The 21,229-nt window shown below is 37.4% G+C and overlaps 1 protein-coding gene across 1 annotated transcript in view; it reads left to right on the top strand.

The window, feature by feature from the left end:
• LOC136858464 (translation machinery-associated protein 16 homolog) overlaps positions 1 to 20,704 on the top strand; it is a 48,825-nt gene extending 28,121 nt beyond the window's left edge. The window contains exons 4-5 of the mRNA XM_067138021.2: positions 1,199 to 1,347; positions 17,024 to 20,704. Coding sequence (XP_066994122.2) covers positions 1,199 to 1,347; positions 17,024 to 17,304 — 430 coding nt within the window. The 3' untranslated portion in view covers positions 17,305 to 20,704. The remainder of the gene's footprint in view (positions 1 to 1,198; positions 1,348 to 17,023) is intronic.
• Positions 20,705 to 21,229: the final 525 nt, after the last annotated feature.

Raw genomic sequence — 21,229 nt, 5'->3', positions numbered from 1 at the left:
ATATTTCAGGTTCCCTATGGGAATCAATAACTATATCATAAGTGATATATTCCAAACTGTCAGATGAGAGATGGCGTGGAAAGGCATTAGTACACGAATAAGCTTGAATGAAGTTTTTAGAAGTAGGAAAGATCATAATATGAAGATAAAGTTTTTATTCAAGGGCACAAATTAGGGCAAATATCAGTTTATACATCAATTTATTAAGGAATGGACTAATTTAGTTATTACATGTGATAAACTTCATGATGTGAACTATAATTTACTTAGGTGAATGTTTGATAAATTCCAAACTTCTTTGAAATCATTCAAGAAAAGACTAGGTAAACAAGTGATAACAATGCTAAAAAGAGAAAGATGTTCCACCTATTCAATACAATAATAAATTAATAAAATAATAAATGTAGATCAGTGGTGTTTGTTGATTTTTTTTTTTCTTCTAGCCTTTCTCAGGTAACTGTCTGTTACTGTGTTGTGTACACTAGGTTGGCCAACTCAAGAATTTAGGAACCCACTCTCACATCAGTCAAAAAACTATGGAATGAATAAGGTTGGTATTAATCAATGGAATTGGCGTATTTTTTTCAAGGTTCAAAAGAGCAAAAAACGGGACAATTGTCATCCCAGAGAGGATCGTCTTTATTACAAGTACTACTGTCCCATAAAATTCGGGACGTTGGGCAAGCTTGGACTTATCCCAATCAAAGCACCTTTGTTACTCAAGAATTGAATCATGCTACGAATGTTGTTCAACTTTTTCCTCTACTTAGCTGGCACGTGTTTTAGACTGACCGTGATCTGAGCTGTTACTACAAATAACAAACCATGCAGTGCTGTCATCTCTTGGCTGTCCTGTCATTTTTCTCTCTCTTTTTTTTTCTTTTTTTTTGCAGAATGAGTACTGAAAGGTATGACTGTCTATTATGAAGATGTATGTATGTATGTATGTATGTATGTATGTATGTAACTTTTATGCTAGAAGTTTAGGCCCTGTTTCAATCACTTATAGAAAACGTAACTTTGAATTTTAAAGAGAGAATTTATTTGGTAGCTACCTCCTCCCCCTGTATGGCTTTGCTAGTTGCTACAGATAGACTATCTTTAGGGGCATCAGTACATCTTATAGCACAGGTTGATTGTAGTGTGAACCCTCTTGAATACCTTGTGAACGAATATAAGTTGTTGTTTTTTCTGACAGGTACCTGAAAAGATTTGATGATGAACTGGAACAGATTGCACTGAAACATTCAGTTGGTAACCGCAAGAACAGGCAGCATGCTAGCAGAGAAGACATTATCAAGCTTACACTGCTTCAAGAAGAAGAACAGTTTGCATCTTGTGGACTTGGTCAGTATTATTATGGTATAGTTCCTGTTGTATACTAAATACAAGGAAAGATAGAAGTATATTTTTGATTTAAAATTCTTAATCAAATTTGGAGTTGTTTACATACTTTGGTAAAATTAACTGTATGTTATATGTTGGATTTGTTGGTTGTTTTTTTTCTTTAGGTATATTTTTCATACCTTTCTGATGCAGCACTGCAGTTGTGATGTTAAGCATACATAGTGGCTTCCTACATCTATTGACATGCCACATGCAACATTGGAAACATTCACATAGTGTGGCCATCTTGTGAGTGAATGTTTAAAATGTTCAAGACAATAGATCAACTTAGTGACTTGGAGATACAGTTCATAATTTGTTTCTTGAATACGCAAAACATTAAACCAGCTGACATTCTTCACCAAGTGTGTGAGGTGTATAGGAAAAGAGCAATAATGGTTGGAATAGTGAAGAAATGGGTTTGAATCAGGGGGTGCCAGAATCGCTTTCCTCCGCTAACTGCTCTCATAGCTTGTGATGTTACTGTGAGGACATTTCTGCAGCGTGTTCCAAGCGGTAACATTAGTAAGCCGTCTTCGGTCAGCTGTTTAATTGTTTATTGCGTGTTTATTAAGTGAATTAGGACAATGTGTGAGTGATGTTTAGAATACATGCTATCATTTAGTGCCTGGAGGTAGTAAAATGAGTAAAAGAAGGAATAATGGCGCTGTTGCAGAATGTAAAAATATGGCCTATAAAACTGATAATATAATTTATTACAGCTTTCCAAAAAATTATTATTTATGGGTTAAATGGATGTTATGGTGTCAGAGAGCTCATAAAATCAACCCTAACGCTGCTAGAATTGTTTCCGCATATTTTCTTCAACAATATTGCCGAACACAATGGTTTCAGTAGAACCTTCATCAGCAGAATCATCAATAGATATAAGAGCAGGCCCAAGACTATCCTAGAAAAAGACTCCGCTCCTAAAGAAAAGTTTTCCACATTCAATTTCAATAATAGTAGCATTTAAAAAAACCCACAATATCAAAATAGCATTTAGAACCTCCCACACCAACTCCAAATTCATTTTCAATCCACATACCGTCAGCAATAACAATAATAACGTTAATAATAGATATTTGAATTCTGGAGTTTACAAACTAGAGTGCCAATCCTGTAATTCCAGCTGTAGGTCAAACAGGCCACAATTTTGTCATAAGATACGCCGAACATCTCAAATATAATCATAAAGCTTCCAGCCACGAATACACTTCAATAGATAAAGATCTTAAGATGTTGCATTATGAACAAAAAGGCACCTTGCTCAACGTTCTCGAGAGCATCCACATCGATTTAGATCAGTTTTTGAACCCCTCTCACAATTTAAATGAAATCAACAGGAAAAAAAAACATTCTACTTGAAACATTCGTTCCATATATTTGGCAGAACTTATATAATATAAACAAACCCCGCCTCCATCTCTCCAACTCGCCACCACTCCCCCCTCCCCACCCTCTCACCACCAGCCCTGTACCGCCCCTTTCCCCTCTGCTCCTTCCATCCTTACAAACACAGCTAAGCCAACTATAGACCCGATTGTACGACAGGACCGTTAACTTTGAGAATGCCAGGCCGTTTCGAGAAAACAACCACCTTTTAAATACCATAAATTTAAAGCTTTCTTCACACCCATTTTACATTTTTTACTTATCAGCCCAAGTTTCTCACACAACCTCATTTTTTTCCATTACAGATTGGAACTTCATTGACGGTTTTCACTATGGTCACTTACAGTTTACCTTGCATCCGTCAGCTTCTCAATTTTTGTCGCGGCCCTCCTGACCTTTTAAAATAAGGAAAACAAACCAGCCAACATTGTGAAACAGTAATCGAGAACGGGACCGCTAGATTGAGAAGAAATTGAGAATGCAGCGTTTTTCCATCACTTGTCACATGCATTTCGCCTGCACATTGTCTCAGTCTTGGTTTCTCAAACTTTTTCGCTTCCGTTCCCCTCCTGGCCATTCGATGTGATGGTGTTTCTGCAAAGACAGATTTTCGGCCTGAATTTTTGACACAGTGATTTCGCCCTGTTTTGAATTGTTACTAAACTAAATTTTTTTGAACTAAGAGGTCTGCAACACGTCAATGCCATCAAGCACAATCATTTTTCTGCAATAGGTCAGCACATGCATGAGTACAAGCATAAATTTACGGGTATAGGTAATGATTTGAAAATATTAAATACAAATCCCAAAGGTCCTTTGCTTAATATAAACGAAGAATTATACATAACATTTGATCAATATACAAACCCCAATTACAATATTAATGAAATAACTGAGAAAACTAATATTTTATTTAATAAAATTATCCCTATCATAAAGAATGAGTACCTCAGATTAGTCAACAAACAACGTCATACGCAAGCTATAGCACAGACAGCAGACATACCTGGCTCCGCCCATACACACGCCGAAGCTTCCCCCACTCACCCCTCCACCCCCCTCACAACAGGCGACACCAACACCAAAAGTACGAGATATAATACGCGACAGACAGCCAAGCAGCATACAACTCAACCACTCGACAACAGTAAGTAGATTATCACAGAACTCGTACAATAGTACGCAAACTTTAATTCAACAAAATTTCTAATTCATTCATTTCGACTTACAGATATTTACCAACACCAACATCATAAGAAAGGAAAGAGCCACCAATAATTACGACTTTGTCATTCAAATTGAACAATTTCCAGAACATCAGCCACGTCAAACAAGCCAGGATTATGTTCAAGTCACAAAAACAAAATTAGAAAGATAAAGTGGTTGAGTTATACACAAAGTGTATCGGCTAAGCTTATACAAATTCAGGCTTGTAACTCGCATGTTCATCAGTCTTTTTAAAACAACATAAGAATGTGCTGTTACTTGTTAATTTAGACTACAAACAGACATTTGCGTCGAAACATATCTCACAATGTTTTAATATTTTAATGTGTTTATATGTGTGTATAATGGGCAAATTTCACATTATTTCAATGTAATACGTACTGCAAAACAACGCAAGATTTATTGTTATCAGCTGTTTTAGACTTTCAAAAATGCATTCAAGCATGTTTAACCATGTTTGCTAATATTTTAATGTAGATATATAATATGTTTTATTGAACTATCAGCATATAATTCCATTTGGTTAGCGTATTTTACTGCTAATTTACTGCTATAACATTAATCACTTCACAAGTATCAACAAAGTTCGCCTCATACATGACTAAACATTTATAAGAATGGAGCTTATTTTAACTGAATAGGCAAACGCCTATGGTAAACTATTCCTACATACTCATTACGCATTAGAAAAAGAAAAAAGACGAACTCATTGTAAGTCATCATCATCACTGGCATGACAGCCCTTTGTGGGCCTTGGCCTTCTGAAGTTTTCCCCATTCTTTCCTGTTAAGTGCAGAGCTCCTCCAACTCTTGACTCCAGTTATCTTTACATCCTCTCTCACTCCTTCTTCCCACCTTAACTTTGGTCTGCCAACTTTCCTGGTTCCTTCTGGTACTGCATTAAATATCTTCTTTATCATTCTGTCATTAGCATGCAACACATGTCCTGCCCACTCCAACCTTTTGATCTTTATACAGTTAACAATGTTTGGTTCGTTATATAAATTATACAATTCATGATTATATCTTCTTCTCCAGACACCATTTTCTTCCACTGGCCCAAAAATTTGCCTCAAAATCCTTCTTTCAAATATACCGAGCTGTCTTTCATCAGATTTTGAGTGTGTCCAGGTCTCAGCACCATATGTTAATACAGGCTTTACTAAAACTTATACATCAGGACTTTAGTTTTCCTAAACAGCAACTTAGACTTCAGATGTTTTCTGAGGCCATGATAGCACTTGTTAGCAGAAAGTATACATTTTTGGATTTCAGAACTAACATTGTTCTTGGAATTAACTTCTGATCCAAGGTAGGTAAAGCTATGCACAACATCAAACTTATACGAGCCAATTTCTATTAATGTAGACCCACTCAGGTAGTCTTTCTTGGTCACGGACATATACTTAGTTTTCCCTTCATTAATCTGTAAATTCATCTTTCTTGCTGCTTTTTCGAGGCTTGTGAAAGCTTCTTTCAGTGCTCTTGGTGTTCTTGCGATTAAATCAATATCATCTGCATAGGCCTATGCCAAAATTTGAACTGATTTCTATAAGATGGTTCCCCTTGTGTTGATACTTGCATCTCTAACAACTTTCTCCAGAGCTATATTGAACAAAAGGCATGATAATGAATCTCCTTGCCTAACTCCGTTCTTGGTCGTTACAGCACTTGAAAACATATTCTGGATCTTAATTTGATTCTGAATATTTTCCATGGTAGCTTTCACAAGGGCGATCAATTTTTTAGGGATCTCAAACTCCTCCATTGCTACATAGAGGTTACTTCTATCAATGCTGTCATAGGCTGATCTGAAGTCAATGGAGAGATGGTGTGTATCAGTTCCAAATTCTTTACATTTTTCAAGTATCTGGCGAATTGTGAAGATCTGATCAATTGTAGATCTTCCTTGGCGAAATCCGCATTGATAGTCACCAACCGCATTTTCCACGTAAGGCACCAATCTGCTAAAGAGAATATTGGAAAATATTTTATAAGCAATGGATAATAAGCAGATACCTCTATAGTTAGAACACATCATGATATCACCTTTCTTATGTATCGGGCAGATGATACCTACGTTCCATTCATCAGGGATTGTTTCAGCTACCCATATCTTGGCCATTAGTTTGTGAAAGTGTTTAACAAATTATTTTCCAGCATTTTTTACAAGCTCTGATTGTATTAAATCCATTCCTGGGGCTTTGTTATTCTTTAACTTCTTAATGCCAAGTTCAACTTCCTCAACAGTAGGTATCGGTACTTCTATGTCTGGTTTTCTTGTATTTACAGGAGGTAAGGTTATTTGGTTATCACCTGGACTTTCATTCAACAGTTCGTCAAAATATTGTTTCCATCTTTCTAGTATTGCTTCCTTACTGCCCAGTATTATACTATCTGTATCTTTACACAAACTTGTTCTAGGCTGGAAATCCTTATGACTTTTATTTAACTTCTGATAGAAAGCTCTCACATCATTCATCCCTTTCAACCGTTCCATTTCTTTTAATTTTTTCCTCTCATACTGTCTCTTTTTCTTCTTGTGCAATCTCTTTTCTTCTCTTCTGGAAGTTCTATACTCTTCCACTGCTTTTCGGGTGTGGTTCCTCTGTTGCATTCTCTTGTATGCTTCATTTCTTAAGGTTGTTGCTCGTGCACACTCTTCATCAAACCAATCATTGTGCCAGACTTTCTCTTCCCTTCCTAAAACTTCATTTGCAGTTTTTGATAGTGTGTCTTTAAGATTCTTCCAGATTTCATCAATACTCTCACTATTAGGCATATCGGTCAGGGCCTCATTAAGCAAGCTAGCATATCTGAGAGCAGTTTCGGGCTCCTTCAGCCGAGCACTGTTGAACTTTCTTGCATTGGATCCCTGTACCTTTCTTGCATTAGATATTCGGCTTCTAATAGCTGCTACCACAAGGTAGTGGTCAGAGTCAATATTGGCCCCCCTATAACTTCTAACATCCATCAAGTTAGAGAAGTGTCTTGCATCTATTAGGAGGTGGTCAATTTGGTTAAAAGTACTTACATCTGGAGACTTCCATGTCATTTTATGTATGTCCTTGTGATTAAAAGTTGTACTTCCCACTACCATATTTCTTGAGGATGCAAAATGTGTAAGCCTGATTCCATTATTATTAGAAATATCATGCAAGCTATATTTTCCAATACAAGGTCTGTGTTCGTCTTCCTTTCCTATCTTTGCATTCAAATCACCGAAGATTATTTTACAGTCTGCTCTTGGGCTCTCATTATAAATTTCATACAATTCATCGTAAAATGAATCTTTATCTTCGTCGCTCTTCTCTTCAGTTGGAGCATGTGCGCAGATAAGGCTGTAATTGAAGAACTTCCCTCTAATTCTAAGTCTGCACAATCTATGCGATTTTGCCCAAAAATCCATGATAAGGTGTTGTTTTATCTGCTTACTGACAATAAAACCAGTACCAAACATGTGATCCTTCATGTGGCAACTATAGAATACCGTGTGATTTTTCCTCTGTATCACTCCTTCACCATTCCATCTCACTTCTTGAATAGCAGTAATATCTAGTCGATACTCATCCAGCTGATCGAGCAACTTCTGAGGTTTCCAGCTTGGTAAAGAGTTAAAACATTCCACGAACCAATTCTCAAGTCCTTTACACGTTTGCGAGGTCGTCGTAAAAAGGTCCGGCTGGCTATTTCTTTTTCAGATTTCGTAACGAGAGTTTTTTTACAGATTGGGTTGTCAGCCCAACGCCAACTCCCAGCAATCCTGGAGAGCTGATGTTTTCTTTCGGGGTTGTCTCCCTTAGCTGGTGGGTCCCCATTTTTTGAAGCGTCAGGAACTCGCTTTTTCGCCCTTACATGACTTAGCCGTGTACACGCAGTGTACCCGTTGCCCAGGGGCCACGGCGTGGACATGCATGTATCAGACTTGGTAGGAATAAATGGCATTTCCTGTGTTTTATTAGTACACTTCCACCAGCAAGAAGTGAACCCACAGGACCACATACTACCCCTTTGGCCCCCGCCTCCTTGTAAGTATGTTTTATAAATTATTTTTGTTAATATTATTTTATTGGTGTGTATTGTTTATATTCTATTTCGTGTTTTAATTTGGATGTCAATGGTATCTCAGTTTGGTGGTATGGAGTTCTTGCTTCAAGTGTGTGTGTCGTATGTAACGGAAGGCTATTGTCGTGCTTAGATAACTTTGAAATTCTCCATTGCCTTGTTTTAAATTTGTTGTTCCCTTAGTCTGATTCTAATTTTCTGTGTATTTGCGGGTGATTTTCTGTGCTGTGTCTTGGATGCGTGTGCGGTTACCATTTGAAATTTTTAATATTATATATCATCTCTATTGTTGCTGTATTGTGGGCACATATACGTGTTTATTTTTGTTGTAATTCTCTTATATGTGATTTATGCATCCTTTCGTGTGTTTCGGCCTGTGTTTGACCTAATACTATGCTTACACAAGTCTCTAACTTTTTACATTTTATTTTATTATTATCATTATTATCGTAAGTTTGTAAATTTTAATATCTCTTGGGGAATATTTAATTTGGGTTGGACCGGGCGAGTTGGCCGTGCGCGTAGAGGCGCGCGGCTGTGAGCTTGCATCCGGGAGATAGTAGGTTCGAATCCCACTATCGGCAGCCCTGAAGATGGTTTTCCGTGGTTTCCCATTTTCACACCAGGCAAATGCTGGGGCTGTACCTTAATTAAGGCCACGGCCGCTTCCTTCCAACTCCTAGGCCTTTCCCATCCCATCGTCGCCATAAGACCTATCTGTGTCGGTGCGACGTAAAGCCCCTAGCAAAAAAAAAAAAAATTGGGTTGGAATGCTTTGTTTTCATCTCTACTGCAGGCATTTTATGAAATTATTGTCCTTATTATTCGTGTAAACCCGCATTAATATTAACTTAACATTTCAACAATGTACTTGTAACGTCTATGGTTTTAATCAAGGGTTTTGGACAGCCCTAGTGAAAGCGATATGCGGTTCTGTCTTATCTGTTCTGCCTATTATTGTTGCTTATCTCTTCGTGCTTGAAAATTACGTAATTGATAATTAATGATTATTGTCTCGTCTGTGATAGTGTTAACTTGTGTGTGCCGTTGTCAATATAATAATGGATTGTTTGTGGTCTTGAGGTGAGATAGTGTGTTTACTTTCTTGTGGTTGCGTGTACTGCCTCATTCTATTATTTATGTCGGGTTGTGTATTTGTTAATTTCCATACCAATTATGGCTTAAATATTTAAATTATATTTACAGTATTATTTGGCTTAATATTCTCTATTCTATGCGGGCTTGCATGGACATTGTGGTCTGTATTTATGTAACGTTTGGTATTTAATATGATGGGTTTGTGGACCAACATTAATGTGGGTATTGCGGGAATGATCCTCCATTGGATGCTGTCAAAAGCCCTCTACAGTATTTGCCACCCAACCCATTTTTCCTTTGTTAAATTGTAAATTTCATTTAATGTAGATATATTTCAAAGGGGTCTGGTGCACCAGAATTTTGTTAGTTGACAAAATAGTAAATTTTCAAGAAATATTGCATTTATTTTGAAGATTTTATTTATTTATTTTCAAGATTTTAAGTATAACACTAATATTTGTTCCACTTCATTGTGAACCAAGATTTTAAAGCTTCCTTTTAATTTTCATGCTATGTAAATATTATTTAATTTTAGGTTTATTTTAAAAATTTTAAAATTTTGATAATGACTTTTGGTGAGTGCCTTGATAATTCTTTGGGGATCTTTACATCTTGATTTTTTTTAATTATGGGAGGTTCCAATACTCTTCCTTGTTTACTTGATATATTACCACCTGATTGTTCTGTCGGTTTGCTCTATTTTTTACTTTTCTTGCGTGCACACTTCTCTATGATGCTCCTCTAGCCTAACGCCATTTACTATCATTGTTAGGAGGTGGTGGCACGTCCATGCCGGCTTAGTACGGGATAAAGATTCTTGAATTTCCTGATGCCAAGATGTATTATACAAGTAATATGGAGACATACCGTATTTACTTATGTATTAGACCCCTTTTCTTTCCCACTTTTACAGCCAAAAATAGTAAAGGAGGTTCCAATATTCGATAACCTCAAAATTTGGTGCAACAAACACATGACTTCTAGGCTATAAGGAGCTATAAATTGTACGTGTAAACATTCTATACTATTATTTAACAAACTTAGAATGTATTTTAGTTATACTGGCAATTTAAGTCAGAAGGCAGTATTTCTAAACGTAAAAAGACAATAAATGGTGAACACAACTTTTAGACCTATGGTACATACAAAAGTCCGTTTTAATTACTCATATTACGTCATTCGTTACATCTCATTAATTCCTCTGGTGAAGGGCATACGGCCGTAAAAACTCACTACGAAGATTGGTCTCACTTCATACTCGACCCCGTAGAACAAAGGGATAAGGGTATCATGTTATCATATAATTAAATATTGATACAAAATAACTTAATGGCCAGTCATTTGTTTCTGTCAGTTCAGCAGTAGACCTACCACACAGTAAACCTGATCACTGCTTTCGTTTGAATTATCGCCTTGCGCCGCCAACTTCCCTGTCCTGCTACCGGCATGTCGGAATTCTGAGTGACGTCATCTTCACTGCCATCTCGTCAGTCGTGTCAGCCATCTTATTGAACCTTTTAAAAATCATTTCGTTCCCGACTATGGAGTCTCTACAGTGTGAACCTATTCCCAAATGGTTTCTGGAGATGGTCTGCTCTCGTGAATAAACTGTTGTGTTTTTTTATACACGGACTTTCAAAGAAGGTCTCTATTCCTGCTGCCAACTTCCTCATTAAAGACTTCTCCGATCTATCCCTTTTAGTTCCGAAATGATTAATGCCGTTGACTGACAATCATAGAACCAATGTTTAAACATTTTGGAGAGGGAAAAGTGAGAACCTATGTGACTCATCCACGTTATCCTAGTCATAAATTTCTTTTCTGTTTTCACTATTATCTTTTGATAAATGTGAGGTCCCAGTTCCTAGACAGTGAAATGACAGCAATGGCGTCATCACCTCCAAAAACGTTAAAGAAGTTTATCGCCTCCAGAGAGACTTGACATCCAAGCCTGTTCGACCAGGCGAGTTGGCCGTGCAGTTAGGAGCGCGCGACTTTGAGCCTGCATCCGGGAGATATTGGGTTCGAACCCCACTGTCGGCATCCCTGAAGATGGTTATCCGTGGTTTCCCATTTTCATACGAGGCAAATGCTGGGGCTGTACCTTAATTAAGGCCACGGCCGCTTCCTTCCCACTCCTAGGCCTTTCCTATCCCATCGTCACCATAAGACCTATCTGTGTCGGTGCGATGTAAAGCCAATTGTAAAAGAAAACAAAAACAAGCCTGTTCAGTATTACAAATAAACAGAGGAATTTGGAAAAGACGAATGTTCTGCTGTACAAATATTTCTCCAGCAGTCGCTGCTGCTATTCGCTTCATGAAAGAAAACCATGCCCATTTATAATCGGATGTTTAGACTTTACACATGCGGAATCGATGGTGCGCTTCATGGAATGAATTTACAATTTTTCACATTCCATGACGTCATTGACAGAATTCAGCACATTCGACAAAACAATCCAGATTGTGTGCATTTCTATTCACCAGCAGATAAAATACTTACAATGGTTGAAGGATGATTTCATCGAGTACGTTAAAATAATTCAGTTGTAATCAAAACGTCAGAAATGTCTGACTAATGAGACAGCAGATGCTGTCTCGCTAACTGTGAAATCTATAGTGGAATGTGTGTCTTATCTGTTACAAAATCGATTATTTTATGTTCTCACTAGATGATTTTCTGGAGACGCAATAGGAGCTCTGTTTAGTGCAGTGCGATTGGGTGGTGAATGTGATGACATGACGGATGCGTGCACTGCGTTATGTGCTATAAAACGTATCCTGAAATCTGGTCACAAACAAAGGGTCAGCGAAATAGTGATTTTTTTTTTTTTTTTTTTTTTTTTTGCGTCCACTGCTGTTAAATAACAGTAAGAAAAGGACTGAAAAGGTGCTTCATTACTCGTGTCGAGAAAATTCTGAAATGTTTATGTACCGTGCAGTAGTGGGATGATCCTAATATATCTATTGTAACTGATAAGATTTTATGTATTTTACGTTTCTGTATCCTAAGCCAAGCTCAAATGTGAAATGTTAGTTTCTGTATGTACATTATCTTCTCAATTAGGAACATGTTAAGGATTATTTTTCATTTTATATTGGTGTTACGGCTCTCATTTAACCAACATGTGCTCTGGGTGCAGTAAGTGCTGCCATCTGCAATGTCACTGTAAACACAATTGCCGTGGCACAGAGCAGGCAGTATATATTGACAGTCAACTCAGAGATTATCAGGGAGGCTTGATGAAGAATCGATCTTGTGCCGAACAGATCCCCAACCTTAAAACTGTACTTGCATACTCCAAAATGAGAAACCGCAAGGTGGTAATCACCTTTATTGATTTCCTAAAGGCCTACGACTCCATTGATAGAGAAACACTCGTAAAATTCTCCAGGAACTGGGATTAGACAACAAAACTTGCAGACTCATTCTAGAAACCTTGACTAACACCCATTCCAAGATTACATTAAAGCAAGGTCTCGGAAAGCTTTGAGATAAAAACAGGGGTGAGACAAGGTAATGGACTTCGCCCACTTCTCTTTAACTGTGTCCTTGAAAAGGTTGTGAGAGAATTAAATTGAAATAACAAATAACGTAGTTCAACCTGTTCATTACAAGTAAATAAGAAATATAGTGTAACATTCCTATTTAATTATAAGCGGAAGCGGTACCGGTTTCGACCCCAATCTGGGTCATCATCAGCCGAATAAAATGTATAAACAATGCATAGGTAAATAAGAAATTAAAGAATGAGTCTTTCACAAAAACAGTTGAAGAAGCAATATAAGATAATGGGGATTGGCACTGCGCGATTTTAAATCGTAAAATCTAGAAGAAGTAGAAGGTCAGTCACTTATATGAAGTAAGGTGCAATCTTCTGAATAGTAGCACAACACACGCAAAGTTCAGAACTGTGTCTCAAAATGTTTATGAGAAGAGGTGAACAGTTAAGTGAGCCAGCCTGCATATACTATCAGGCGCCAAGTCACAACACAGTTTAATAAATATGAAGTCCCAAAATTGTGTAGAAGTCGAAGACGAGTCACTTGATTGAAGCAAATTGCTAGCTCCTGAAGATCAGCGCAACATAATCAATGTCCGGCATTCGACTTCTACACAATTTTGGGATTTCATATTTATTAAATTGTGTTGTGACTTCGCGCCTGATAGTATATGCAGGCTGGCTCACTTAAATGTTCACCTCTTCTCATAAACATTTTGAGACAGTGCCGAACTTTGCATGTGTTGTGCTATTATTCAGAAGATTGCGCCTTACTTCATATAAGTGACTGACCTTCTACTTCTTCTAGATTTTATGATTTAAAATCACACAGTGCCAATCCTCATTATCTTATATTGCTTCCTCAACTGTTTTTGTGAAAGACTCATTCTTTAATTTCTTATTTACCTATGCATTGTTTTTACATTTTATTCGGCTGATGATGACCCGGATTGGGGGTTGAAACCGGTACCGCTTCCGCTTATAATTAAATAGGAATGTAACACTACATTTCTTATTTACTTGTATTGAATAGGTTGAACTACGTTATTTATTATTTCAATTTAATTGTGATACAGTTCAATACGGAATATCATGAAATTTTTATCTTTGTGAGAGATAGGCGCAAAGAACTGACCAACTTGGGTGTCCAAAGTGGGATATACCTGGGTTATAAGAAAGAAGGGCTGGTTGTAGATTGCCTGGCCTTTGCTGACAACATGGCACTGATTGCTGATTCAGTGGATACAGCAACAATAGAGGTCAATTGCCTCAGAAAACAGGCAGCCAAATTGGGTCTTCAAGTGTCGCCGGAGAAAACAGAATTCTTCACCAACATCAAAGAAGCTAGCAGAGAGATACTACTAGCACAAGGAAAAATCAATAGGACTGAGTATCTCGGCGAATGAATTGAACCCAACTTATCAGAAAGAGCATCATTATCCATGAGAGTCAACAAGTTGGAACTGGCCTGTCAACTGACGAACACTTAAAACAAGAAATGCCTGTCACGCAATCTGAAACTGAAGCACTACACGTCAAGTCATACGACCAGAAGCTCTGTATGCCATGGAGTGTCTTTCATTGAACCGAAGTGGTCTGATGCAGAAACTGGAAGTCAAAGGAGAATTCTCAGGAAGATCTTAGGTCCGGTAAAGAAAGATGAGGAATTCCGTAGACGGCACAATTCCTAGCTCTACGATCATATAGAGAGGCTCTATGATCGTGCTAGGAAAAGGAGAGTAGCATTCTATGGCCATATAGTAAGACTGCCTCTCAAAAGACTTACCAGTCGGCTGTTCATCTTCTGGCAGAATAAGAAGATTCATACCATTTGGCTGACAGAAACTGAGAAGGACATTGAAGATCTAGGAATATCAGATCTTCAAGATAGATGGTCTCTACAACATGCCCTGAAAGAAGTACATGGATTTCAGGAAAAATCCCAGAAGAAAGGCACCCCCTGAACAGATTAGAGAAAGGAGTTACACCAGCAGAAAATGCGAGAATACTGGGCAAAGATTCAAAGCCCAACATTTGAACAAGCATGGCCCAAAGCTGGCACATTCGTACCAAGAAGAAGTACTAATTTTATATTGTATTAATTAGGAGGATTACCTGATTTGTCTGCAATAACTAGATGTTAAATATGGTAACATAGGGCTTTAAAACATTCCATTCGTATGCGGTTCAAATGAGTGTCAGATCCAAAAATAAATAATCATTCACCGAGCTCGATAGCTGCAGTCGCTTAAGTGCGGCCAGTATCCAGTATTCAGGAGATAGTAGGTTCGAACCCCACTGTCGGCAGCCCTGAAAATGGTTTTCAGTGGTTTCCCATTTTCACACCAGGCAAATGCTGGGGCTGTACCTTAATTAAGGCCATGGCCGCTTCCTTCCCACTCCTAGCCCTTTCCTGTCCCATCGTCACCGTAAGACTTATCTGTGTCGGTGCGACATGAAACAACTAGCAGAAAAAATCATCATTCCTCCAAAACCATTTGATGTATGAACTGAGACTGTATTCTATAGGCTAGCAGACAGTGATGATGATGATCAGGTGCCATCAAGTCGACGTCGACTCCTGCCTCCAGATGTTTCAGTCTTCAACCATATATTTCAGATCCTTCAGTGACACCTGCATGTTGAATTTGATGGAGTCGATCCATCTCAATGTTGGTCGCCCTCGTCTCCAAGACCCTTCCACCTTCCCAAGCATAATAGTCTTTTCCAATGAATCAAAGTGTCTCATACCAAAATATGACGGCTGTAATCTTGTAATGAATGCCTCAAGAGACAGATGTAGTTTGATCTTTTGAATGATCTATGCGTTTGTCTTCTTGGCTGTCCAAAGGATACACTATATCCTTCTCCTACACCAGAGCTCAAATGCTTCTTATCTCGCTTCCTTATGGTCCAGCTTTTACAACCATATGTAGCTATGGGAAAGACTGTTGCCTTAACCATTCTGACTTTAGTATGCAAAGATACATCTGAACACTTGAAGATCTTATCCAGGCCTTCAAATGCTGCTCTTCCAAGAGCAAATATTTGGCAAAGAATTTCTAGACAGTGGACTCTCCAACATGCAAAACTTCAAAAGATAACTTTCAGTTTAAAACCTTGGCAAAGCACGGGTATCTTGCTAGTATAGTTGGTCCATTATTCGAAATTATAAATTTTCCAGCTAACTCATTCCTGGTTGCCAGTGTTTTGCCCCAGTGTGCTAAATTGGGCTCATCAGTTGGTAAATAGCACACCTACCAAGATGTCTGGCTAGTGCAAACCATGGAGGGCACTGCATAGGCTACTTGGAGCCATCGGCATTGCCAATGCCCTATGATAGATTTTGTCTCATTTTCAAAACTTGATGCCTGCCTGGCCATTAGATGATATAGATGTTGATTCTCATAGGGAACCTGAAATATTTGTCCCGAATGAGTAATTATTTCAGGTTCCTTACGGGAATCAACATCTATATTATATCTTGCTAGTACCGTATAAGAGAATAATGAAAAAAAAAAAAAGGTTTGAACCAATGCATCTACCTATCTGTAATTTGGTAAAATATGTGTTTATATGTACCTACATTTGGTAAAAATTGAATCAAAACTGAAGAAGTTTCAAAATTCAGTCATAACTCCCCTTAATATTTTTCACAGGAAAAAAAATCAGATTTATTTACAGGAAGAGTGAAATCTGGAATCAGCACAAAATTGATTATCAGATTATATGAATTTAGCATTGTAATAAATGAGGACAAGGAACTTATGAGACATTATTAATGTCTGCTTTAATGACTACTTACCACTGTCATTCTCAAGGTGTCAGTTATGTATGAATTAAATATTTCTGGTATTATTTCATGATACTTACTTCATTTGGTTCACTGCTGATATCCATTTTTGTCTTCTTTCCTTTTTGTATTCCTTCCATGGGAACACAAGAAACTTAACACTAGGATCGCTGTGATGTTCTGAATTATGGCAGTTCACGACACAACAGTGTTGTTTAGCATTACGAGGATGTTCCATATTGCCTCTGTATGTAAATTAAATGTTCCTATATACTATTATACAGACAAATAACAAATATTTCCGTCAATCAACACCACAGTCGTGCATTAATTAAACCAGAATGGGCTGCAAGCTACCTCATTTTTCTGCCACTTTTAGCGCTAGTAGTCACTTGCACGTTTCCCATGGCTTGAAGTTGCATTGGCCTGTGCTTCTCCTTTACCTCTAGCCTTAATTTATCTTCCCCATCGTTAATACCCTTTCACCACCACTGCTTCTAAGGAGTTTTATATTGTAACTGTAAGAGCTCAGTGTAATTTTTCCTTTGTTGTAGAGATGCCTGATCTGCTGAACCCTGTTCAGTTAGAGGTTCTTCGCACCTGGAATGGAGAGTTAAGGTTCTTGCAGAACTTCAAGTTACAGAGATATAGTCGTAAAAGCCTTTGTTCTCTGGAAGAGAAGGAAGAAAATATTGCTACTGATGGAGAGGAGTGTAATTCTGAGGCTAGGAAAGATGAAGACAAGAGTAAGCTAACTGAAGAACAAGACAGTAGTGAACGAGGTAAAGAAAAAGAGGAAAATGCTGTTATGGACATTGATCCAGTTGAAACCTAAATACGTTATTGAGTTCTTCTCATTGTTAAAATTAGGCATGATAATTCTGTTGTTTTGCCTCTTACAATAGCAGTCACCATCACCTTATTGTTACAAGTTACCTGAAGGGCTTGGATAGACCTAATGAACTGCACTAGTCAAGTCCTATGCAGAATATACAGTATATTGTAACTCTCCAATATTGACTTCATATTTAAAGCTAATTTTGTAACTCACCTGAAATGACTATTGACATCTCCCTACCTGAAGAGGAGTAATTATAAGAAAATGAAACGTACGGCTATTACTGTGGTACAACTAAAACTAATCCCTCCCTTTTACAGTTAAATTCAACAAGCATATCACCAAAACTTGAACCAAGTGCTACTGTGATATATTATTACAAAAATAAATTAATACTTGAGTTTTGCGTACCATGAGTACTCTTCTCCCAGGGTGTCTATCATGTGCAGACAAGTCTCCAAATTTGCTTATAACCTTACCTGACACTATTTCAATCCTAAAAATGAATCTGGGTAGCATGCCATGTTTTAACTCCACCGTTAAAATTTATGAGTTAATCTGTAGAATTTACTGAGCAATACTGATCCTCTCTACCATCCACATTGTAACACCACCACTTGAAATATACAAATAAACCTCCATCTACCACCTTGCTTCATCTTGCAACAACATCATATAGGGTATCAATACATGCACGTCATGAACACACCACACAAACTGCACACAAATTACACTCCTAAAATGTATCCTATAAGGATGAGATACCACCATCTGTCGTGTTATTGGATTATTCTCATTTATTGAGAACACTCCTAATGTAACATTTAGTAGAACCCCTATTTGGTATTTTTACTGGCACTTGATATTTTAAACCTTAAATTGAGATTTCAGGATAAAGGACACCTTTTCCAGAAATCTTTCCATGTATTGACATAAATTGCACCATCACACATTATTTACACAGTGACAGCAATAAAGGAAGGGGATATGTACCCTACACACTATACCGTAGTACCATTTTTGTACTGTTTGTACTGAAGGTTACTCCTACGATGTTAAATTGCCTCTGCTTTCCAAGAGTCCTGTCTTTGCATCATAACTAGCTTTGGCTCAGATTGTTCTTTGAAAATAAACAATTAATACACGCGTGGGTACAGCTTAACAAATTTGTTCCTTTTCACTGTCTATCAGTCATATTAACAGACCTATGCTATTTGCAGAACCCAGGTGAATACCGTATCTATGCGAATAATACCCGCACATTTTATTTATTTTTTTAATTTGAGGCACGAAATTAGGGTGCGGGTTTTATTTGCGTCAATGTTGGCATTTCTTTTTTCAAAATCAGCCTTTCTAAATTTAGGGTGCGGGTATTATTCGCGTAAATACGGTGGCGAGGATTATTCGCGTAAATACCCGTATTTACATGAATAATGCCCTACATTGTTTAAAAAATTTGAGGCACGAAATTGGGATGCGTGGTTTTTTTTTTTTGCATCATTGTTGGCATTTAAAAAAATAAGCCTACCTAAAGTTAGGGTGCGGGGATTATTCACGTAAATATGGTAATTGCTGAAGGCTATGGTTGATGATCCTCACCACATACACAGGGAAATGTGGTTGCTAGATGATGGATCATTACGGTATCTCATACATACATCTTCATTGTACACTGTTACGCCTTTTAGCATTCAGTCTGCAAGCCTCTGCGAATTAACTAAGTGCTTCAATACTCCTTAATTTGTAACCAGTTCTGTAGCTTCTTTTAGTTGCACACCTCTTAAAACTTGGTCTCCTTTGTCTCTTAAAAAGATAATTTGCGAATGTTTTCCAACCAGCGGCTTACTCATTAGCACAGTATTTTCTAATTCCAATTGTCTAAACATGCATATTCAGTTTCATTCTTAAAAATTGTAATAGCATCACTCCAGAAGCTTGTGGCAAATGTTTCCATTTTCTTACCCAGGTTTACTGCGCACATGTTATAAAAACATATTTCAAGCTCCCTGTAGAGTAATGATAAACTTTTCACTGTAAATATACATGGGAACAGCATTTCTGAAATATAACCAGATGTGAAAGTACATAACCTACCCTCTGAAATTAGTTATGCACACCACTGTAACTTGAGAAGAAGTATCACATTCTTATTTTATTTCAGTACCCAGTATTAAAATTAACCAATTGTTCACTTCAGCCTTTATTTCTAAGGAGTTAACTCTTGCTGGCAGTGCACTTATTGCAAAATCATGTTCTCCCCAATGTTTCTTTACACCAGTCGGAGTTGTGGGGCATTATTAATCGATGTCAACAGCACCTTTGAATATCGGAGAGAGATAGCTCGGTCTTGGCTCACTCGTGCATGTAGCGACGAATCGACATGGAAGATGATCGATCGCATTCAGTATAAACACTGGAGTAGTGTGTATGAATTTTTATTTATTTTTTGCTAGTTGCTTTACGTCGCACCGACATAGATAGGTCTTATGGTGACGATGGGATAGGAAAGGCCTAAGAGTTGGAAGGAAGCGGCCGTGGCCTTAATTAAAGTACAGCCCCAGCATTTGCCTGGTGTGAAAATGGGAAACCACTGAAAACCATCTTCAGGGCTGCCAACAGTGGGATTCGAACCCACTAATCTCCTACATCCAATATGCACTGTGCAGGTAGATCAGGTTCCACGCATAACACAACACCACTTTGGAGATCAAACACTCCATTCGACACAAGAAGACAAACATATGTACACTTGTCACAAGACTCTCCATTCATGAGACATGCAGAGAAGGTTTCAAGAGTTTAGTCTCTTCACTTCATGAGTAGAACAGTAAGTCCATAAGTCACCCGTTCCTAGCTTAAAACATCTCTTATGTGCACAGCAGCCACGTGGAAAAAGCGTCCTTAAAGGCGAGTGGAAAGCCTTTATACACGCCAGAACTCCTAGCATCTTCCCAGCAATGACACACCATTTAAAAGTAATTTGAATTCTCATTGTCCTGATTGGCCACTAAAAAAATTTACATCCAATGCACTTAGCGCTACTCTTCTGTTTTACTTTGATTGGATACAGTCTTAAACCTATATGTCCCATCTTTAACCAGTTTTTCAAACTGTATGATTCATCACTTCTTGGTTTAACCAGTGAGTCCTAACTGTCTTTCCAGATATAACTACAGTTTCCCCATTGCACAATGATAAGTAACATTAACTCTTATAATACATGCACAAACTTCCATCAGTGTCAAAATAAATACAAAATCATATTATTGTTATATACTTTCACATTCCTTAATAGTAAAACATGCTCATAATTTCATACTCATATATTGGTGTAATGTATTTAATTTACATTATTATTATTATTATTATTATTATTATTATTATTATTATTATTATTATTATTATTATTATTATTATTATTATTATTATTATTAATAATAATAATAATAATAATAATAATAATAATTTGCATCATCAGTCAAGTGGTGGAGTGCTCATTTTTTATAAGATCAGGGGGTTCAAAACTTTGTATGGTTACAATATTCCTTTTTCTTCAGTGTATTTTCAGTTAGAGAGGGGGAGAAAAAATTTATTGTAAAATTTTGCTGCTTGATTCGCAGCAAGTTGCCAGAGAGACAGCTTACCAAATCCATCAATATTCATTAATTGTTTGCATAAATATGGCACTGAACATTTGCTACAGATTTGGTGACAATATTCTCCACTATGGAGCAAAGGTCTTTTGTATTTATTCCTAGTACGTTTGTTTCCCTTGTAATGAACAGGTCGTCATGATCAACAGTCTCTCTGTTGCCATAACTTCCTCAATATTTCTCCTTTATAAAAGGAATACAGCTTTTGTAGATGTAGTTGTTCTTTTTTTCTCAAACGTATTTCACAACTTTCTTTTCTGTAATCTGTG

The sequence above is a fragment of the Anabrus simplex genome, chromosome 1 (genome assembly GCF_040414725.1).
Source record: "Anabrus simplex isolate iqAnaSimp1 chromosome 1, ASM4041472v1, whole genome shotgun sequence".
NCBI classification, from domain to species: Eukaryota; Metazoa; Arthropoda; class Insecta; order Orthoptera; family Tettigoniidae; genus Anabrus; species Anabrus simplex.
The sequence above is the reverse complement of the archived record's forward strand: the minus strand, read 5'-3'. Positions and strand labels throughout refer to the sequence as shown.